General features: G+C 55.3%; 1 protein-coding gene across 1 annotated transcript; it reads left to right on the top strand.

Annotated features, from left to right (window-relative positions):
- The first annotated feature begins 7,219 nt into the window (after positions 1-7,219).
- On the top strand, positions 7,220-16,870 carry VAT1 (vesicle amine transport 1). Its single transcript, XM_075443414.1, has 6 exons — positions 7,220-7,549; positions 9,362-9,569; positions 9,910-10,080; positions 10,166-10,255; positions 11,210-11,451; positions 12,506-16,870. Exons 1-6 carry the CDS (start codon positions 7,226-7,228, stop codon positions 12,605-12,607), a joined length of 1,137 nt encoding a protein of 378 aa, XP_075299529.1. The 5' UTR covers positions 7,220-7,225; the 3' UTR covers positions 12,608-16,870.
- Positions 16,871-17,214: the final 344 nt, after the last annotated feature.

Below are 17,214 nucleotides of genomic sequence, written 5' to 3'. Positions count from 1 at the left end.
GGTCCCTGGTGGTTCTGAGCACTGCTTTTCTTTCTGCTGGGGCTGCCAGCTGAGCACCGGCTGGGACACGCCAGCCGCGGTCAGCGCGTGCCTCGGAGAGCTGGCTGCCTGCACGCCTCTGCGCGGCCGTGGGCCACACGGGTCCCGTGTCTGAGGACGCTCCCCTGGGGCAGGGGCCAAGCGCGAGTGGGGCTGAAAGTGTGTTCTTTGTGCATTCAGCTGGTCAGACGAGAATTGAGGTCCCCCCTCATCTTGTCATCACATACCAGGCAAGACCTCAAAGCAGAGGGGATGAGGCTGTCCTGGAGTCACGGTAGCGCGGCTCACACCCACACCTGGTGTGACTCCGGCATTGTACGGGCCAGGAAACGCTGCCACATGCTCATTTCTTTCCATTGTCCCCAGGGAACCAAGCCTGCACAGCATCGTGTCACGTTTTGTAAGCCCCGTAGGGCTTTTTGGCCTTCTTACCCGTGTGCATGTCGCTCAGCTTTTATGTGGAGGACTGGAAAGAGAAGTTCATTGTTCCGGCGACTGCAGGTAAAGGAGTGCTGGGCAGCCATAGGTGTCACCTGGAGCAAGCTGTTCCCCTAGCCAACACCCTTTCTTCCGAAAGCTTTTCACCGTATTTCTCAGTAGGAATTAGTTTTTTGCTTCCAGCCAACAGATTGTTGTGACCCTGCTCCAGAGGAAGCTCTCTGCAGTGAGTGCTCAAGACCTGCATTTGCCTTCCCCCGCGGAGGGAACGAGGCTGAGTGCCTTTTGCTCGGAGCCACCTGGGGCACTGCCACTGCTGAGCCTTGTGTCCCCTTTGGTGCAATGCACCTTTTGGCAGGCAACACTTGCAAAATATGTGAGGCAATCTACAGCGACGGTGTAAATTTCCCGACTAGGATGCAGAGAGAGACATGCTGTGACTGTCACCACGGATGGTGAGTCGACAGATGGCTCCCACACATTTGCTCCTGAAAACGCTTCCCCGGTGCCTAGATCCTCCCTTGCTGATCCATGCTCTCAGGGACTTTAATTGCTGTTATGAATCAACTTTACTATGTTATATTTGTGTTATTTCCTGTACAAAGAAACAAGGAGACATCCTCAGGAGATGTACTGGGTGAAAGTAACCCTTACCAAAGGACCCACAGTCTGAAACCTGGAGCCTGTGACATCTTGTTCTTGTGCCTGCACAGAGCCTCAAAGCCTGGTCCTCTACAGCCAGTCACAAGCTCCAGGCCCAATTTTAGATGTGATGAAGCAGGCCAATGTAACGAGTGAGGAGCCTCCTGTACTCTGTCATACAGCCGTGACCCATGCCAGATGCACGCAGGTATCTAGCGAGAGGCACGAGTGTCACCCCTGAGGACACAGACAGAGCTCACGCCCATCACGTTACGCAGTGACCCTGTCTCTGTATTTTCAGGGTGCCATGCATTGTTAACTTTGTACATATCTTTTCTGTGCTATTTGTCTTGGTCTGCAACATCTTGTTTCCACTGGTAAGCCTCTAACTGGGACATAAATAAGGGACACACTTTAATTTCTCACCAGACCTAGTCTTAAGTATCTTTTTGGACTTGTCAAATACGTGAAAGAGCTAGCAACTTGTCAAGTAAAACTGCAGAGTATTGCTAACTGTTAACACTCAGCAGTCAAATCATTCAGTCCCAAATGGTGTATTATTTGATGGTTTCCCCTAGAAGATGAAGAGGTGGAGAAGCCGTAGAGTCTGAACACACACAACAAAAAGATACAAATCAACAGCAATTAGGCTGGTTAAAAGAAAGAAAAAAAAATCCCAGTCAAATCCCATTTCATGTGTCCAGCCTGTTTACATTCTGTGCTAGAATAACGCTGATCTGACTCACTGCTGGCATTAATGAAGTTTGCACCTCTGGGCGAGCAATTTAATTTATCTCAGCAAGCCAAAGCTCATTATAACGGTCCGTAAATGCTATCAGATGAAAGCAGCATCCTTCAGCAATCTCAGGGATTAAAGCAAGGAGGCATTTAACTGACAAGGCTTCTGCTGGAAAGACTGCAGTCGGAGCACGTGTGTTACAGGCTGAGGTGGCACAATACCTCAGCTACTGCTGCGGATTTCTCTGCATCAGGAAAGTGGTCTGGAGCCTCGGTAATGCTCCTCTGGAGGTAAGCATCTCCCTTTTTTTCCCCTCTGTCTCACAAGACACCTCTCCTCAGGATTCATCAGGCCTAGCACCAGCTGGAGAGACACGTGGGGGTCTGTGGGGCTCAACAGGTTGGCTGCAGACTGATCGCTCTCCTGCAGGGAACAAGGGGCTCCTCAAAGGGGCAGGGGCTTGCAGCACTGAAAGCACACAGAGAGGGTCAGGATGGGAGCAGGAAAATGGCTGATTCTCAGGCTCTGTCCTCTTGGGTGTGGAAACCTCCTTGCCACAGATGTCCCCTCCCGCACCGGATCCAGCTGCTTGAAATGCAGCTTCCCCCGCTGCGCTGGCCTTCCTCTGGCCTTGCTCCGGGTGCAGGCAGGGCAGCAGGCACCCGCTCGCTCCCATCGCGCCCTTTCTGCCGGGGCTGCCAGCCACGGCCGCACGGCTGCGGCTCCGGCACACAGCACCGGCTGTGGGGCGACGGGGCGAGCCCAGCTGGATGCTCCCTGGCAGAGGTGCTCGGTGGAGATGGTTTCTCCAGCAGTAGGGGTGGTCTCCACCACCTCCGTGTTTGAAATCACTCATCAAAATGAAAGCTTTTCAGTTTTGCAGTTCTTTTTCCTGTGAAGAATGGTGGAGATGGGTAGGGCAGGGAATGGACAGAAATAAACCCTTGAAACTTCCGTTTCTTTTCCATTTAATTTCAGACATGAATTGCATATCCCAAACACTAATTGGGGAAAAATGCTTTTCTTTATAAGGTCTTCCTTTAAGCAGGCCCAACAGAGTGAGGCAGCATCCTATGGGCTGCATGTACCTGGGACGGGTCGGGTCCCTCCCTCACCACAGGCTGGTGAGAAGGTCCCTGCTGTGGTCTGAGGGATGGGGCTTCCCACGGGGGCTGCACCAGACGGGCTGGGTGCAGGTGAGGGTGTTCAGCTCTGCTGCGTCCTGCTGTGTCTCAGTACCACACTCACTCTTCCTTGCAGAGCAGCTTCCGTGCCTGGGGTGATGCAGCTGGCACCACCGGTGTGCAGCAGTACGGGGACTCGTCAGGAACCGGGGCCCTTTCGCGGTCGCAGAATTTTCAGCGGTGCAGAGAAAACTGTCTCCCATTGCAACACACACACCACGCTACCCGGTCCTGCACGTTGTATGGTTACCTCATTCCTTGAAAGCCACAGTGGGCACACAGAGGGGAAGTTTGTGCATTTTCAGCAGGGTAAGACACGCTGACAAAATAAGCGGCTTCTAATGGGTGAACAGCATGTGGCTGTGCTAAGCCTGTAATTTTGGGACTATAACTGTCAGTGAATTATTAATGCTGTGGTGGAAGATTGAAGTTAAGGAGAAGGATTCTTGTTTCACAGGGTTTCTCCAAGGACCACAGCAGAGACAGTGATGTGCCTCCCCTCCAGAGGAAGACATGGTGGGATGCTGTTCTGCGCACACCTGGAAACCGGCCTCACACCAGCTGTGCCGCTTGCTTGTGCTGCTTCCTCAGCCTCTGCTGCTTGGGTTTGTGCAGAGGAAGATGCTGGAACAGCCTCAGCCCAGCTAAGGCAGTGTTCTTTGTGGGAATGATCCTCTGTGCCTCAGTCTGCTGTCACCGTGAGGAGTGAACTGACGTTTGCTGAGCATCAGTTGCCACTTGACAGTCGCCTCCATTGTCTCTGTGATGGAAACAGCAGCGCAGGGAACTGCGGCTGTGAGTGGCAGGTACATCTGAGGGGTTGTGTCAGATCTCTTCCACTCGCTGCGCTACCTGTCAAATCTAAATGTAACTCACTGTGATACAGGCACGGCGTCATCCGGGAGGCACAGCATTCCTGGTACATGTGATGCAGCTGGGAGACCTCATCTGTGTCTACCTCTGCGTGCATCCCAACACTCTGCAGACACAGGTGACGAAAAGGCAGAATAGAGGCAGGAGGAATCTCTCTCTTGAGTTCCTGACAAACCCAGACAGATTGATCCAGGTCAACACTTGCTGTAGATCTAGCCCTTCTAACGTCATTTCAGGCCCTGCCACCCCATGGAGTCAGCCCGCAGCCCCTCAGCCCCTTCCAGAGCCAAGCCCCTGCACCGGTCTGCAGCTGGGGCTGGCCTGGGAGCAGGGGGTCTTGGGGAGCATGGGCAGCACCAGCAGAGCAGAAGCAGGGAGGTGGCAGCACCAAGTCAGGGCTTGAGCAGGAGTGGGAAACCTCAGCTCTGAGCGCTTTGCCTGTGGCCAGGTGTGGAGATGCCGCACGGCCGGGCAGTCGGCCCCCGGCCCCGAGCGGGGTCTCAGCTTGGCAGCCTCACCGAGTGAGGGAGGGCTTTCGTGGGCTTGGCCCTTCCAGAGTCCATCCTGAGTGAACCCTGGGGCCAAGGACGAGCTCCCACAGCTTGCAGACTGCTGACTGGCAGACTGCTGCCAGGCTTTCTTATCTCCTCACTCATTCATCGTTCCAGTGTCCTTGAGAGCAGCAGAGAGGGACTGTTAGAGCCCTCTGTGAAAATCCAGGGAGGTGGAACAAGAGCCCGGCAGGGCGGGCTGGCACTGTCCTGCTGTGGGCACATCCTCATTGCCTGCTGCCGGGGGCCGAGGGGGAGCAGCAGGAGGCTACGAAAAAGCAGGCAAGGAGCTCATGGCGAGGCGCAGGCTACTGCAGAGCTGACCGTCTGGGAGAGAGTTGATGAGAACAGTTTCCTTGGTGGCCTGTGCCTACCTCTGGCTGTAAATCACAAGTCGGTCCCTTTCAGAAGGCCCAAGCGCCTCGGCTGCATGCTCCCGTGCAGCGAAAGCCCACATTTGGAGAGCTTGCTGAAAAACGAGGTGGAGGAGCGAGCACCAATTCCACTGGGAAAACTTGTTGTTTTCTCTGGCTAACCCTTCCCCTTGCTTAGCCCACGCCCGCGTCCATCCTCTGCAGAGGCAGCTGCCTCTCTGCCGTGCTGGGGGCTGCAGGTCTGCAGGCTCAGAGCGTGCCAGTGTGAACCTCCCCATCAGCTCCCCGCAAACGGCAGCACTTCACCTGCACCGACGCCTTGGCACAGCAGCAACTAGCCAGAACCGTCCCTCCTAGATCTGCAGCTTAAATACAGTGGAAAAACTACCACAGCGGAGCACAAACTGAACTGGGTGAAGTAAGATTTACAGGGCAAATGTTACTAAACTGAGCTGATAAGGAAAGGTTGACTCAGGAGCACAAAAGAGACAAAGGCAGCAAGAGCAGCCTGCCCAATCGAACAGACCTGCCGCTACGCAAAAATACCTCTATCTAATCTGCTTTAGAGCCCAGCAGAAGAGGAGTCTGCCTCCCAGATTCCACTGCCTTCATCTGGGAGTCATCCCCTTATCCCAGGTGTCTGCAGGCACTCCCTTCTGGGCAGCGTTTCGCCCACCACAAAAGCCCTGACAACTGTGAAAACAAATCACTGAAAGGACAAATGCCAGGAAAGCTCCTAAGAAGAGCAGTAGGCGACAGAGGATTGTGCTTTGACGACTGCTTCTTCCTAATTTTGGTCATGAGAGACGCCCAGACATCAGGAAGGCACAGCTGTATTTTTCAGAGCCTAACAACAGCAAACAAAGGCGTAAAGTAACTGTCCAAGCCGGACTGCAGTCCTGTCATGCAACCGGACGTCAGCCTCCTCCTTGTTGCCACTGCAGCCGTCCAAGCACCCATAAATACGCCACGCCACAGAGCCAGATGATGCGCAGCCTGCTCCAGGCCTCTGCCCTCCTGGCTGCTTTCCTGCCTTTGTGCTCCACTTCCTGAGCAGCCCCAGCCCGCCTGGCTTGCACGGCTCTGGGGCCAGCCCGGCTCGGGGCGCAGCCCCGCAGGACAAGGCCATATTCACGCAGAACTGCTGCTGGCCGCGGTCAGCAGACGGCATTCGCGTAACGAGCAGGGCTGCTGGCGCAAACCAAGCCCCTGGAAACCCTGGGGTTTGCTACTCCGTGGGCTGGCCGGAGCCTTACATCAAATGCTGTCAGCAGTGCCCTGCCCAAGGCAGGCGTCGTGCCAGCTTCTGTTTGGCTGGGGAGTCCTGGAGCACTGGAGTGACACAGAAACTTCCCCAGTACGTGTTTTGATTATCCTTCAGGTAGTCTTTGCTTTCTTTTTGGGGGTGGATGTTTTTCTCTCCTAGGGGCTCTGTGATCTGTATGCTCGAGCAGCCACCCTGCAACGGCTGCGGGTTATTAGGGAGGAAGACATGTTCACCATACATCAGACAAGCGCCGCATGGATCTGACTGCGCCCTTCACGCACAAAACCGCACCGAACCAGCAGTCCTGATGGCCAAGTGTGACACACGGGAGCTGGACACAGACCCGAGCAGGGAATTCATGGAGAGGGCAGCTGTCTGCTGGCAGATGCCTCACGCGCGGGAGGAGAGGCTGGATCCATCCATCTGTCCACGCACCCTGCCTCGGTTACTCATCCGTGGTTACAGGACCAGAGCTCCACTCCTCCCCCTCGCCTGGGAGCCAGCCCCTGCCTCCTCCCCGCTACACGCAGCCATTTCAGGGTTTATGAAAACCTCCCCGCAAGTGGCATCAGTCCCGCACAATAAATTGCCGCCGCAGCTCAGCGAGACGCCGCTCCAGCACGACAGCCGCTTCAAAGGCGTCTCCGGAGCGGACGCAAGCAGTTTGTTTGCTTGAAAGGAATCATTTACCAAAAAAAAAGGGAAAAATAAAAAACCCCGGGTGGTGCGGCGGGACAGGGGTGCTGCGCGCGGGACGGCGCGGCCGGGGCTCCCCGGAGCCGCACCCCGGGTCGGGGCAGCGGGCGGTGGCCTGCGGGCCTCTGCGGGGCCGCTCCCCCCCCGGCACCGGCCGCCGCCTCGTCGGGAGGGGCCCTCGGGGCCGGCCGCGGGGCGGGAGCGGCGGGGCCGGGCCCGGCGGGACGGGGCGAGGCGGCCCCCGGGACACCGCTGCGAGGGGCGGCGGCCGGCGGGCAGCGGCGGGGGGGAGGGAAGAGGGGGGCGGTGGCTCTGTCCCCGGCCCGCCTCCCGCCCCCGGCCCGCCCCCCGGCCGCGCCCGGCGCCCCGGCTTTTCCCCGCCCGCCGCCGCCCCGCGCCCGCAGCCGCCGCTCCGCTCCGCCATGTCCGCCGAGCCACCCCCGGCCGCCGCCCCCGAGCAGGCCCCCGGCCCCGAGCCGCCGGCGGGCGGCGAGGAGCCGGCCGAGCACCGGGCGCTGGTGCTGACGGGCTTCGGCGGCTACGAGAAGGTGAAGGTGCAGGCGCGGCGCGGCGGGGGCCCGCGGCCCGGCGAGGTCTCGGTGCGCGTCCGCGCCTGCGGCCTCAACTTCGCCGACCTGATGGCGCGGCAGGGCCTGTACGACCGGCTGCCGCCGCCGCCCGTCTGCCCCGGCATGGAGTGCGCCGGCACCGTCCGCGCCCTCGGCGACGGCGTCCGCGACCGACAGGTGAGGGGAGGGGCGGCCCGGCCCCGCCGCACTGCGGTGGCCCCGCCCCCCCGGCTCCGGCGCGCGCTGCCCCCGGCGGGACCGCGCCCGCAGCCCCGGCTCGGCCGCCGCACCGGCGCGAGGCGAGCGTCTCTGGGCCGGGCCCCGGCAGAGCCGCGGTCCCGCCCGCCGCCGCCCCGCCCGCCGAGGCTCCCGCGGCAGACAAAGCCCCGTGACAAAGGGCTGCGGCGGCGGGACGGCCCCGCCCGAGCCCCGGGACGGCGGGCGCACCGGGGCCCGGCTCCCGGTTCCCTGGGTCGGCGGTCGGGGCGGGGCTGGCAGCGGCCGCGGGCCCGGGGACTGCCGTTCCCGCACGCGTCCCTGCGGGGCGTTGGGCTGCGGCGGGGCCGTGCTGTGCCTGAGCGCGTTTGTGAGCGGCCCGTTCGACGGCACGGACGCGGCTCGGGCTGCGGCGGGGCCGTCCGGGGCTGCCGCGGCGTGGGCACGAGCAGGGTCGGTGCTCTGGGCGCTGGCGTGGTGGCCGGTGAGCCCGTGGCTGCTCCGTTTCCCGTAACTCGGGGGACGGGGCAGCTGGCTCCACGTGTCCAGACCTTCGAGTCTCGGGGCTGCTGCAGTCGTGGTGCTTCAAGATGATCCTTGGGTGCGAAACAGTCTCAAAAAGCCTTGGTGTGTCAGAGACCATTCCCTCCCCTCCAGAAAAACATCTTGGTTTATTCAAACGTAAATGCCAAGCCCGCACAACGAGGAGCGTTTCTGCTCGCTGCCTTGGCTCTGCCTCTCGTCCGCTTGCTGACACGGCTGCTTGGTGTCCTGCCGTCTCCTTCCCTGGCACGTCGAGCGGATGCCGCTCGCCCAGCGGGATACGAGCAGATTTTGGGGAATGCCTCAGGCTTCAGGCCTGAGGCCTGGACCTGGGAGGTTCTCCTAAGGTTGGACGTGCTTTTGCCACGGTTGATCCTGGTAAGCATTGCCCCAAGCCTCCTGCCTGTCGGCAGAATGATCCTTGCAAGGGGCAGCAGTAATATTTCACAGTGTTCAGGCTCCTGCCCCCAGCTTGGGCAAGGATGGCAGGATGTGTCCTGTGTTCCTCTGACCTTGTTGGAGATCTGTTGGTTTGGGCAGATGGCGGTCAGGCAGCACGGTGGGCACAAGCCAGAGCTAGGGACGCTTGCGGTCCCTCTGAGGCTCCTGGTGTGTGGTGGGGTCCGTGGCGAGAGGTGCCGTGGTGCGGTTTGCCTGATGAGCAGAGCACAGGCGGTGGGCCTGGCCCAAGCCCAGGGGTGCTCACAGAATCACAGATTCACAGAATCACAGAATGGTAGGGGTTGGAAGGGACCTCTGTGGGTCACCCAGTCCAACCCTCCTGCCGAAGCAGGGTCACCTACAGCAGGCTGCAGAGGACCTTGTCCAGGCGGGGCTTGAATATCTCCAGAGAAGGAGACTCCACAACCTCCCTGGGCAGCCTATTCCAGGGCTCCGTCACCCTCAGAGGGAAGAAGTTCTTCCTCATGTTCAGACAGAACTTCCTCTGCTTCAATTTGTGCCCATTGCCCCTTGTCCTGTCACTGGGCACCACTGAAAAGAGCTTGGCCCCATCCTCCTGACACCCACCCTTCAGGTATTTGTAAGCATTTCTAAGGTCCCCTCTCAGCCTTCTCTTCTCCAGGCTGAACAAGCCCAGCTCCCTCAACCTCTCCTCGTAGGAGAGATGCTCCAGCCCCCTCACCATCCTTGTAGCCCTCCGAAAGGCTGTGATGGCTTCTGCCAGCCTGAGGCTTGCTCCAGACTGCCTTGTCCTCTGTTTGATTTTAGGTTGGTGATAAGGTGATGGTCCTGGCTAGGTCAGGGCTCTGGCAGGAAGTGGTGAACGTGCCCGTCAGTCAGACGTTCCTAATACCTGAGGGGATGAGCTTCGAGGAAGCCGCTGCTCTTCTTGTCAACTACATCACTGCCTACATGATCCTGTTTGACTTTGGAAACCTGAGACCCAACCAGAGTGTCCTCATCCACATGGCTGCAGGTAGGCAGTTCTTGCGAGCCTGTGCTGACACTCTTGGCCTCGGCATCTGAATAGGTGGCATGGGTAAGGAGATGGTCACAACAGGGCTGGACTGGCAAAACATCACCTGCCAGAGATGCAGGCTTCATGCTGACCCAGGCACTGGCAGATGCTGAACCCGTGTCCCAGCAGCTGGGGTCAGTCTCCCCCAGCGTGTCACAGCCTGCCCCAGGCAAAGCCTTTGTTCTGTACCATCCCGGTGCTGCGGGATTAGCACAAGCAGGGATAGTTTACCTATCCAGAGGCTTTTCTGACTGCTAGGGCTGCTTGCTTCTAAGTCTTTCTCACTGCTGCTTTTCAGGTGGTGTGGGAACTGCTGCCATCCAGCTGTGCAAGACTGTAGAAAATGTCACCATTTTTGGCACAGCATCTGCCTCCAAGCATGAGTCACTCAAGGAGAGCGGAGTCACTCACCCCATTGACTACAGAACGATGGATTACGTGGAGGAGGTCCGGAAAATCTCTCCCAAAGGTACCATGTGGTGGAGGACTTCTACAACTGTCCTGCATTTCTTTCAAGTGCAAAGAAACTTCTAGCTATTCTCAATTCCCTCTAGGTGTTGACATTGTCCTGGACCCCCTGGGAGGATCCGATACATCCAAAGCATTTAACCTGTTGAAGCCGATGGGCAAACTCATCACTTACGGTGAGTGTAAGCAGCGTGCCCACACCCCAGCTTCTGCACAGGAGAGACCATGTGATGGGAGGGTGGGTGTGGATCTGCACGGGGATGCTCTGCACTGCTCCGAGCCTGGGCACAGAGCCATGAGGGAGCATCGCTCTTGCTGTGTGTGCTGTGGTTCTGTTATTTCGTGAAGGTCTTTAGGGTGCTTTGCCTTGGTGAGGCACTGAGAGGGGTGAGACTTGTGCCTTGTCCCAAGAGTTCTGGTCACGAGGTCCAAGGCACTTCCTTCCCATGGCAAGATATCTCTTTGAGTACGAGGCAGTGCCTGCAGGGGAAGCTGGAATGTCCTCCTGGAGGAACGCTAGCACAACTGCTTTGTCCAGGCTGACTTAATGCACAGCACTAATAGAGCCTTGCTTTTCTTCTAGAGGATGTGTGGGTGATGAGGTTTGAGGCTGCTGAATGCTTATCTCCCCGTTCCCCAGCCCTGAAACACTGTGATTTTGTCCCATAGACAAAGGCCTCGCACAACCCCCAGTGGGATTCCAGACACTTGCACCAGTGTGCTGCTTCTGTTGTCCCAGCCATCGTAGCGTGTGGCTGCCCTGAAGAAGCCTGGCTGTAGGAGAAGGGGAATGCTGTCCTGCCAGCCTGGCTGGGGGTGACTTGTAACCCTCTCTTGCCTCTGCCAGCACTTCAGTCTAGCTGCATTGCTGCTGCCCTCCTGAGAGAGGAGTTGTTCTATATTTTTGCGGTATATGGGTGTCAATAATCCAAATTCTGTGTATCTTGGGGCCAAGCCAGATACCTGTTTCCATTGAAGATCAGCTGGCAGATCCTGATGTGATCTGGTTCTCACCTCTGTCCTCTGTCAATGGCTGTTACCCTGCATATTGTCTGAGCTGTTACATGGGATGCCCACTGCCCCTCGTGTTGTTTTGATTCCAGCTCACCTGTGGCTTGCCTTCTTTTTAGGGGTAGCAAACCTGCTCACTGGGCAGAAGAAGAACCTCATGGCTATGGCTAAAACCTGGTGGAACCAGTTCAGCATCAATGCCCTGCAGCTCCTGCACCATAACAAGGCTGTGTGTGGCTACCACCTTGGATACATGGATGAAGAATTTGAGCTTGTCGGAGGTGTTGTAGCCAAGCTGGTTAACCTGTATAGTCAAGGCAAAATCAAGCCCAAAATAGATTCTGTATGGCCCTTTGATCAGGTGAGTCTGAGCTAACATATAGGCTGGCAGCACCCAGAAATTACTGGGCGGTTGTTTTCTGCACAGTGAGCTCTGGATCAGTGCGAGCACCTTGTTTGTGGGGGCTGAACTGTTGCAAATGTTTAGCAGCTATCAGTTCTCAGGCATTCAGTGCTGTTTTCCTTTTAAGATATTAAGAAGGAGTAAGGTGGCTGGGCTCTTGTGCTCCGGTGCACAGAGTTGGGCGATGCCAGGCAGCATCCCTGTGGAATAAGGCAGGCGCTCAGCTGTGCTCCATGGGCAGCAGCAGCCCGTGAAGGGGCTGGGTTATGTGTCAGGAGACTGCCCTGAGTCTGCAAGCTGTAATTAAGCAGACATCTGGAAAGGATTCTGCTGCCCCTCCACGAGTGAAAGAGAGCCCAGGCAGTGAAAGCAGAATGAGGGCGTTGGAAGGAAGCAGCAGGTTTTTCGACAGCTCTGCTGTGCTCGGCATTGTTGCATCAATGTGTCCAGGCAGAGTCAGGTACTTCCCTTCAAAATCCTTTGCTGGGGCAGGAATTATTGCAAGGGAGCAAAGGACTTGGTGATGACCAGCTGGTGTTAGTACCTGAGAACTAGTTCTGATGCAAATGCTTAGGGAAAACTCTGTTGATTCCAGGCCTGGCCCAGGTGCTGTTTTGATTAAAAATAATAATAATAAAAATCTGTGCATGTGTTGTTCTGTGGTTGTGTAGATGGTAGGAGCATTGTCCCTCTGGCTGTTGGCTCGCCTCTGGAAGGGAAGCTGTGGTGACACACACTTCATTCCTCCACAGTTTGTGTGGCAGAGCATCCTTGCCAATGTTGCGGTTGGTCTGTGTGAATTCTTGAGGACAGTTTTCTACGGGCAGGCTGGGGTGGCTGCCCAGCTCTGTCCAAAATGCATCTGTGCAGAAGCACTCAAGTGCTTGGCAGTCGCTTGGACTGCCGAGGAAGCTTCAGGCTAGTCTGGGTGGGCCGAGGGGCCCGGGAAGGGCACAACTGCACTGCGTGGTGGGTGCGGGTCTCCTGAGATTTCTCCTGCTTCTGCTTCCAGGTGGCAGATGCCATGAGGCAGATGCAAGAGAAGAAGAATGTTGGAAAGGTCATCCTGGTTCCTGAAGCACCCAAGGAAGAGTCCAAAAAAGAAGAGAACTAAAGAGGAGAGATGCGTGCAGGTTGTGATTTCATGGTTTAACTCCCATCTTTGGGACCTGGAAATGGACAGATCAGTAGCTTCCATCTTCACCAGTACAAGAACGTCGTGATTAAAGTTCAGCTGAGGTTTGCATGCTCTTGTTGTGGCTGACCCTTTGCCAGCTATGCCTCCTGCCCTAGCTCTCTGTTTTAAAGCTTGTTTGTTTCGTACGTTTTTCTAATCACTTGTTTCTCTACTGAATTTCCACGCTAACCTTATTTTTCTCTGGCAGTGCAGCTGAAGCTTCCAGGCCGCTGGTGATGAGCGGCTGCATAGCCTGCCACTGTAAAGTCGAGATGTAACATGCTGTAGCAACTGCCAAGTGTCTCTGCAGAAACTGAGCCCTGCTGAAGCATTTGCACTGTCACCTTTGAGAAGGTCAGCAGGAGAACTGGCCAAACTGAGGATGTTTTCTCAACAGCCAGAGGGAGAGCATGGCTGGTCTAGTTTAATTCCAGCACAGGCTACTCCTCTGTTTACACTAACCATGCTCTTTCCCCTCTGCTTTCATAGGCCTCTAACACCAGTCAGATAGTAACAGGTCATGTTATCTTTGCCTTGTAAATAACCATCATGGCCTTCTGGGGTCTATGGCATATTGCACTTAATTTGCAGTCACTTCTCTGTGCAGTCAGCAAATAACCTGACAGGCTAGGCTGGGCTGTGTCTGAATACAGAAGAAAAGTTTCAATTAGGTAACTTGATCTTGTCCATTTTCTGATTCCAAACTGTATAGGGAGATCTAAACTGTGTGTGATTTTTTTAGAGACCATAAGGACTCGACTGTGTCTCAAACGACTGGAACAACTGATATTGGCTCTGTGCTTTATTAATGTTGGGCTCCAAGCTGGTATTGTTAAGGCTAAACTTCACCCTCGTGTTTGTATTTCCAATGGCTGCAGTGTTGAATCAGACTTCAGCAAGATGGGAACAAAATAAGCCCCTGTTAATGCTTGCTTTGTGCTGTGCCCTATGGACTGGGGAGGTCTTACAGTTTAAGAAGTGACTTGCAAGAACGAGTCCTGTAAGCTTGCTTCCCAGGAGCCTGGGCTGCCTCTTTCCATGGCACCCCACTCAGTAAAGCTATCACCGTGTTACCAGTCTGGATGGTGAACTGCCTAGCTCTGCGTCAAGCCTCTTGGCCTGTATGTCTTGAGCAGTTTAGGTTGTGCTTCCCATTCTCTGCTAGCTAGCTCGTTCAGTGTCCACTCAGCCCAGCTCTCGCCTCGTGGCTCAGTGCTGCAGCAGGGCTTGGCTCTTCTTCCCCTGAAACTGTGAGTCTTGGGACCCTCGGGCTCTCCTCCAGTGCCAAGCATTTAAGAACTGCCTGGGGTGCTCCTCCCAGACCAGAACTCGGTTTCTTTACCTCTTCTCTTTCTTCCGTGCAGTTGGAAACGTAGCTGTGCAGAGACCCAAGCCAAGTTCCATAAGCACTTAATGTCCTGGGTGGTGCCCCTCCCCCTGCTTCCTGCTGGACCCTGTTTTCAGCCCTGAGTGACTGGTGCTGTTTGTGCTTGCTTTGAGGCTTTTAATGGACTGTAGGTGCTGCAGGCTTTTAGGATTCATTTTGGATTTGAAAAGGTAAGCCTGAGGGTGCCAAGAAGACCCGCCCATCACGGAAGATCTCAGGCTCCAGGAGCAAAACGTGGCTACTGGGAGTCCTGCTTAACCAGCCCCGAGGAGGGAAGGTGCCTGCCGGGCGAAGGGCCCTGTGTGTGGAGCCCCTCCACCGCTCACAAGCAGCTGAGCACTGTGCAGGGCTGGGGGTTCCTGTGAAGGTGAGGAGTGCGGCTGCTTCCTCAGCCAGCTCCATCCTCCAGCGGCACTCCTGTCTGTCAGTGCAGCTTGTATTTCTGGCGCTTGGGCTCAGTCCCTAGTTCTCTAGAAATGTGTAGGCATAGCCTCTAGGGACTTGCCCTGGCTAACTTTAAGTATGAAAACAACCCTGTTCCCTACAGCCTCAGAGGGCTGAAGTCCTGTCAGATCCTTGTCAGTCCACCTCTCGCACTTGATACGTGAACTTCATAAACATGGTCCGATAAAACTCACAAGCACAACTTTTAACCTTTCTGAATCCAAAATCTTGCTGCTTCTCCTTTCAACCTGCCATGTCATGCTAATTTAGATTAAATCCAACAGTGTCCAATGCTGCTTTACCAGGTCTGACAACAGAAGGACTCTAAATTGCTGAAATGGGAAGTCTGGACCTGTTCCTCCAAGAAACTGGACTTCACCTTGATGAAAGAGCAGCGTGCTCAGACAGCACACAGCCCTGCACATCTTCAGGTTCTGCACGCTTGTAAAGGGGAAAACTGTCAAGTTGTGTTTCACAGTAACGCCCTCTCCTTGCTTTACTCTCAGCTAAGCACGTGCTCAGTGCCTTACTTGGATGGCCTTGGATCAGGCAGTGTAGCAAGGCTCTCTCAGCCTGTCCCTCGCTCCCCAGCATGGAGGAGGACAGCAGGAGTCTTGCAGCTTCCCGTAGGATGCCTCTGACATGCTGCCTTGTGGTATGCCACAGAAAACAGTCTCTCAGTGCCTTCTTCTACGTGCCTGTAAGGACTAGGAAGTCACTGGAGCCTTTTCCATTCCGGCCTTTCAAAGTATTGCCAAAAACCTGTTACAACTCTTGCTAGCTCTGTTTTGTGAATACTGGTGATGTAGTCTTGACTTACCGTGCATCAGACGCTCCCTTTCCGTGTATTGCAGCCTTTCCAGGGCCGTCCTGGTGGTTCTGGGCTCCCCGGTCCTGCAGTGCTGTTGTAGAGCCCTTGTCTGCCCCAGGGCAGCTCTTCAGCTCCAGCCAGTCCTGGAGCGAGGCTTTATCTGCTGCCCCAGCCTTGGCTCTCTGGAAACAATCAGGGCTCTCTTCGGGCAGCTGCTGTCTGTCTGCTGCCTACAAATTCCTGAAGCCCTTATCAGGGCCAGAGTGCTAAGCAGTTGCAATCTGTTTGCCTTTAGCACTGGCTGGTTTATGTCCCTTGGTAGCAACCATGTTTTCTATGGAAAGACCAAGATTAAACGTAACCTTGCTCTTCACTGCCGCACTGGTCAGTGCTCTGCTTGAGGTGGTTGATTGTTTTTTGGGCTTGTTTTTTTACAGACAAACATTGTACGGGCCAATAAGTATAGAACCTATGTAAAACAACTTCAAGTGTCTTAAAGAAGTTAACCAGCAGGTTTGTATACTAAGGACCAAAGCAAAAAAACAAAACAACAAACCCTAGGATAAAATCATTCCACTCAGTGTTGCTTAACTGTTTAGGGCAAAGTCGTGCTGTTGAGGAAATAGGAGAGTCCTGTGCTTAGATTGCGTGTGCCATTCCAGCTATCAGAAGTGCAATTTAGTGTTTCTTTTGCTGATTGTCTGACCCCGAGGTTGTGCCATGGAGTCCAAGTGGAACACGTCCGTAAGGAGTTAGGAGCAGAGGAGGTGTCCCCAGCCCTGCCCGCTGCTGGGGGCTGCGCAGCACGGGGTGAGTGCCCCTTCGGTGTCCTTGCTGCCATCGCCTTCCCAGACTGGTGCTGCTGGGCTCGGACAAAAGGCAATTCCTTTGCTGTCACCAGGCAGCTTTTCTCACATTTTTGACTCTTTGGTTTGTCTCAAGCTCGCTTGTGTCGCACGCTACCTGCAGAAGGGGAAGGCAGTGGAAGCAGCCTTGGCTTGCGCAGAGCAGCACAAGCCCTGCCAAGTCCTTTGAGAGGGGGGAAGGGGTTTAGCTGTAGCTTTTGTTTCAGACACCTGTATTAAACTAGAATTGATTGACCAGGGAGAAGTAAGAAGTGTTGTGGGTGTCAGGCTTGAATTGTGCAGGATCCTGGCCCACTTACGGCTGCTATCATAGGTGTAAAACCACTCTTGTTGCCTAATGAAGTCTCTAGTGTGCTGAGCCCTGGTGATGGCAAAGTGTGACTGGCAAGAAGTAAACGAGCGTGATGTGAAATGTGTGAAGACTCTGAGCCTCTTACAACATACGGTCTGGTCTGTACTGTCTGAGTCGTGTTGATTTGCAGATACGTGATGTGAGTGATGCTCATCCCACAGACACATGGAAAATCTTTGTTTTAAAAAATATATTCCGCTTTGTGCGTGTAACCAAGTTGGACAGAAAGCAAGTGTGCCAATGCTGTTTACATGACTATACTGTGTAATGCTCCTCTGTCTAATGTTACCATATGCCTTATGTGTTTCAAATGGTAATTAAAAGCATAACAAAACCCTCAGTGGTATGCTGCTCTGTCTTCTGGTGGAATGAACCCTCTGCCCCAGCTCAGCCTCTGGGCTCTTCTACTGCTTCTGCAGGCAGTCAGGGGGTGGACGCATTGTGTATAAATTCTAACTCTGCCAGGGTGAGAAGATACCTCTGCTGTCATGGACAACTGTTAATTGTTGCCTTGCGTGTTGCACTGATGTTCTGACACCCTGGTCCAGAGAGCAGCTATGGTGGGCTTCATTCACAAAGCCCTTAGCTGGCCTCTGCAGTTCAGGCTGTGTCTGGGCGTCTGTGTAGCCAGTGGAGATTGAAATGGGTGACTGGGGTGTGATGGTAAGACAAGGTGTGAACAAG

Source organism: Opisthocomus hoazin, chromosome 26 (genome assembly GCF_030867145.1).
Source record: "Opisthocomus hoazin isolate bOpiHoa1 chromosome 26, bOpiHoa1.hap1, whole genome shotgun sequence".
Lineage (NCBI taxonomy): Eukaryota > Metazoa > Chordata > Aves > Opisthocomiformes > Opisthocomidae > Opisthocomus > Opisthocomus hoazin.
Note: the sequence above shows the minus strand (reverse complement) of the source record. Positions and strands in the feature narration are given on the sequence as shown.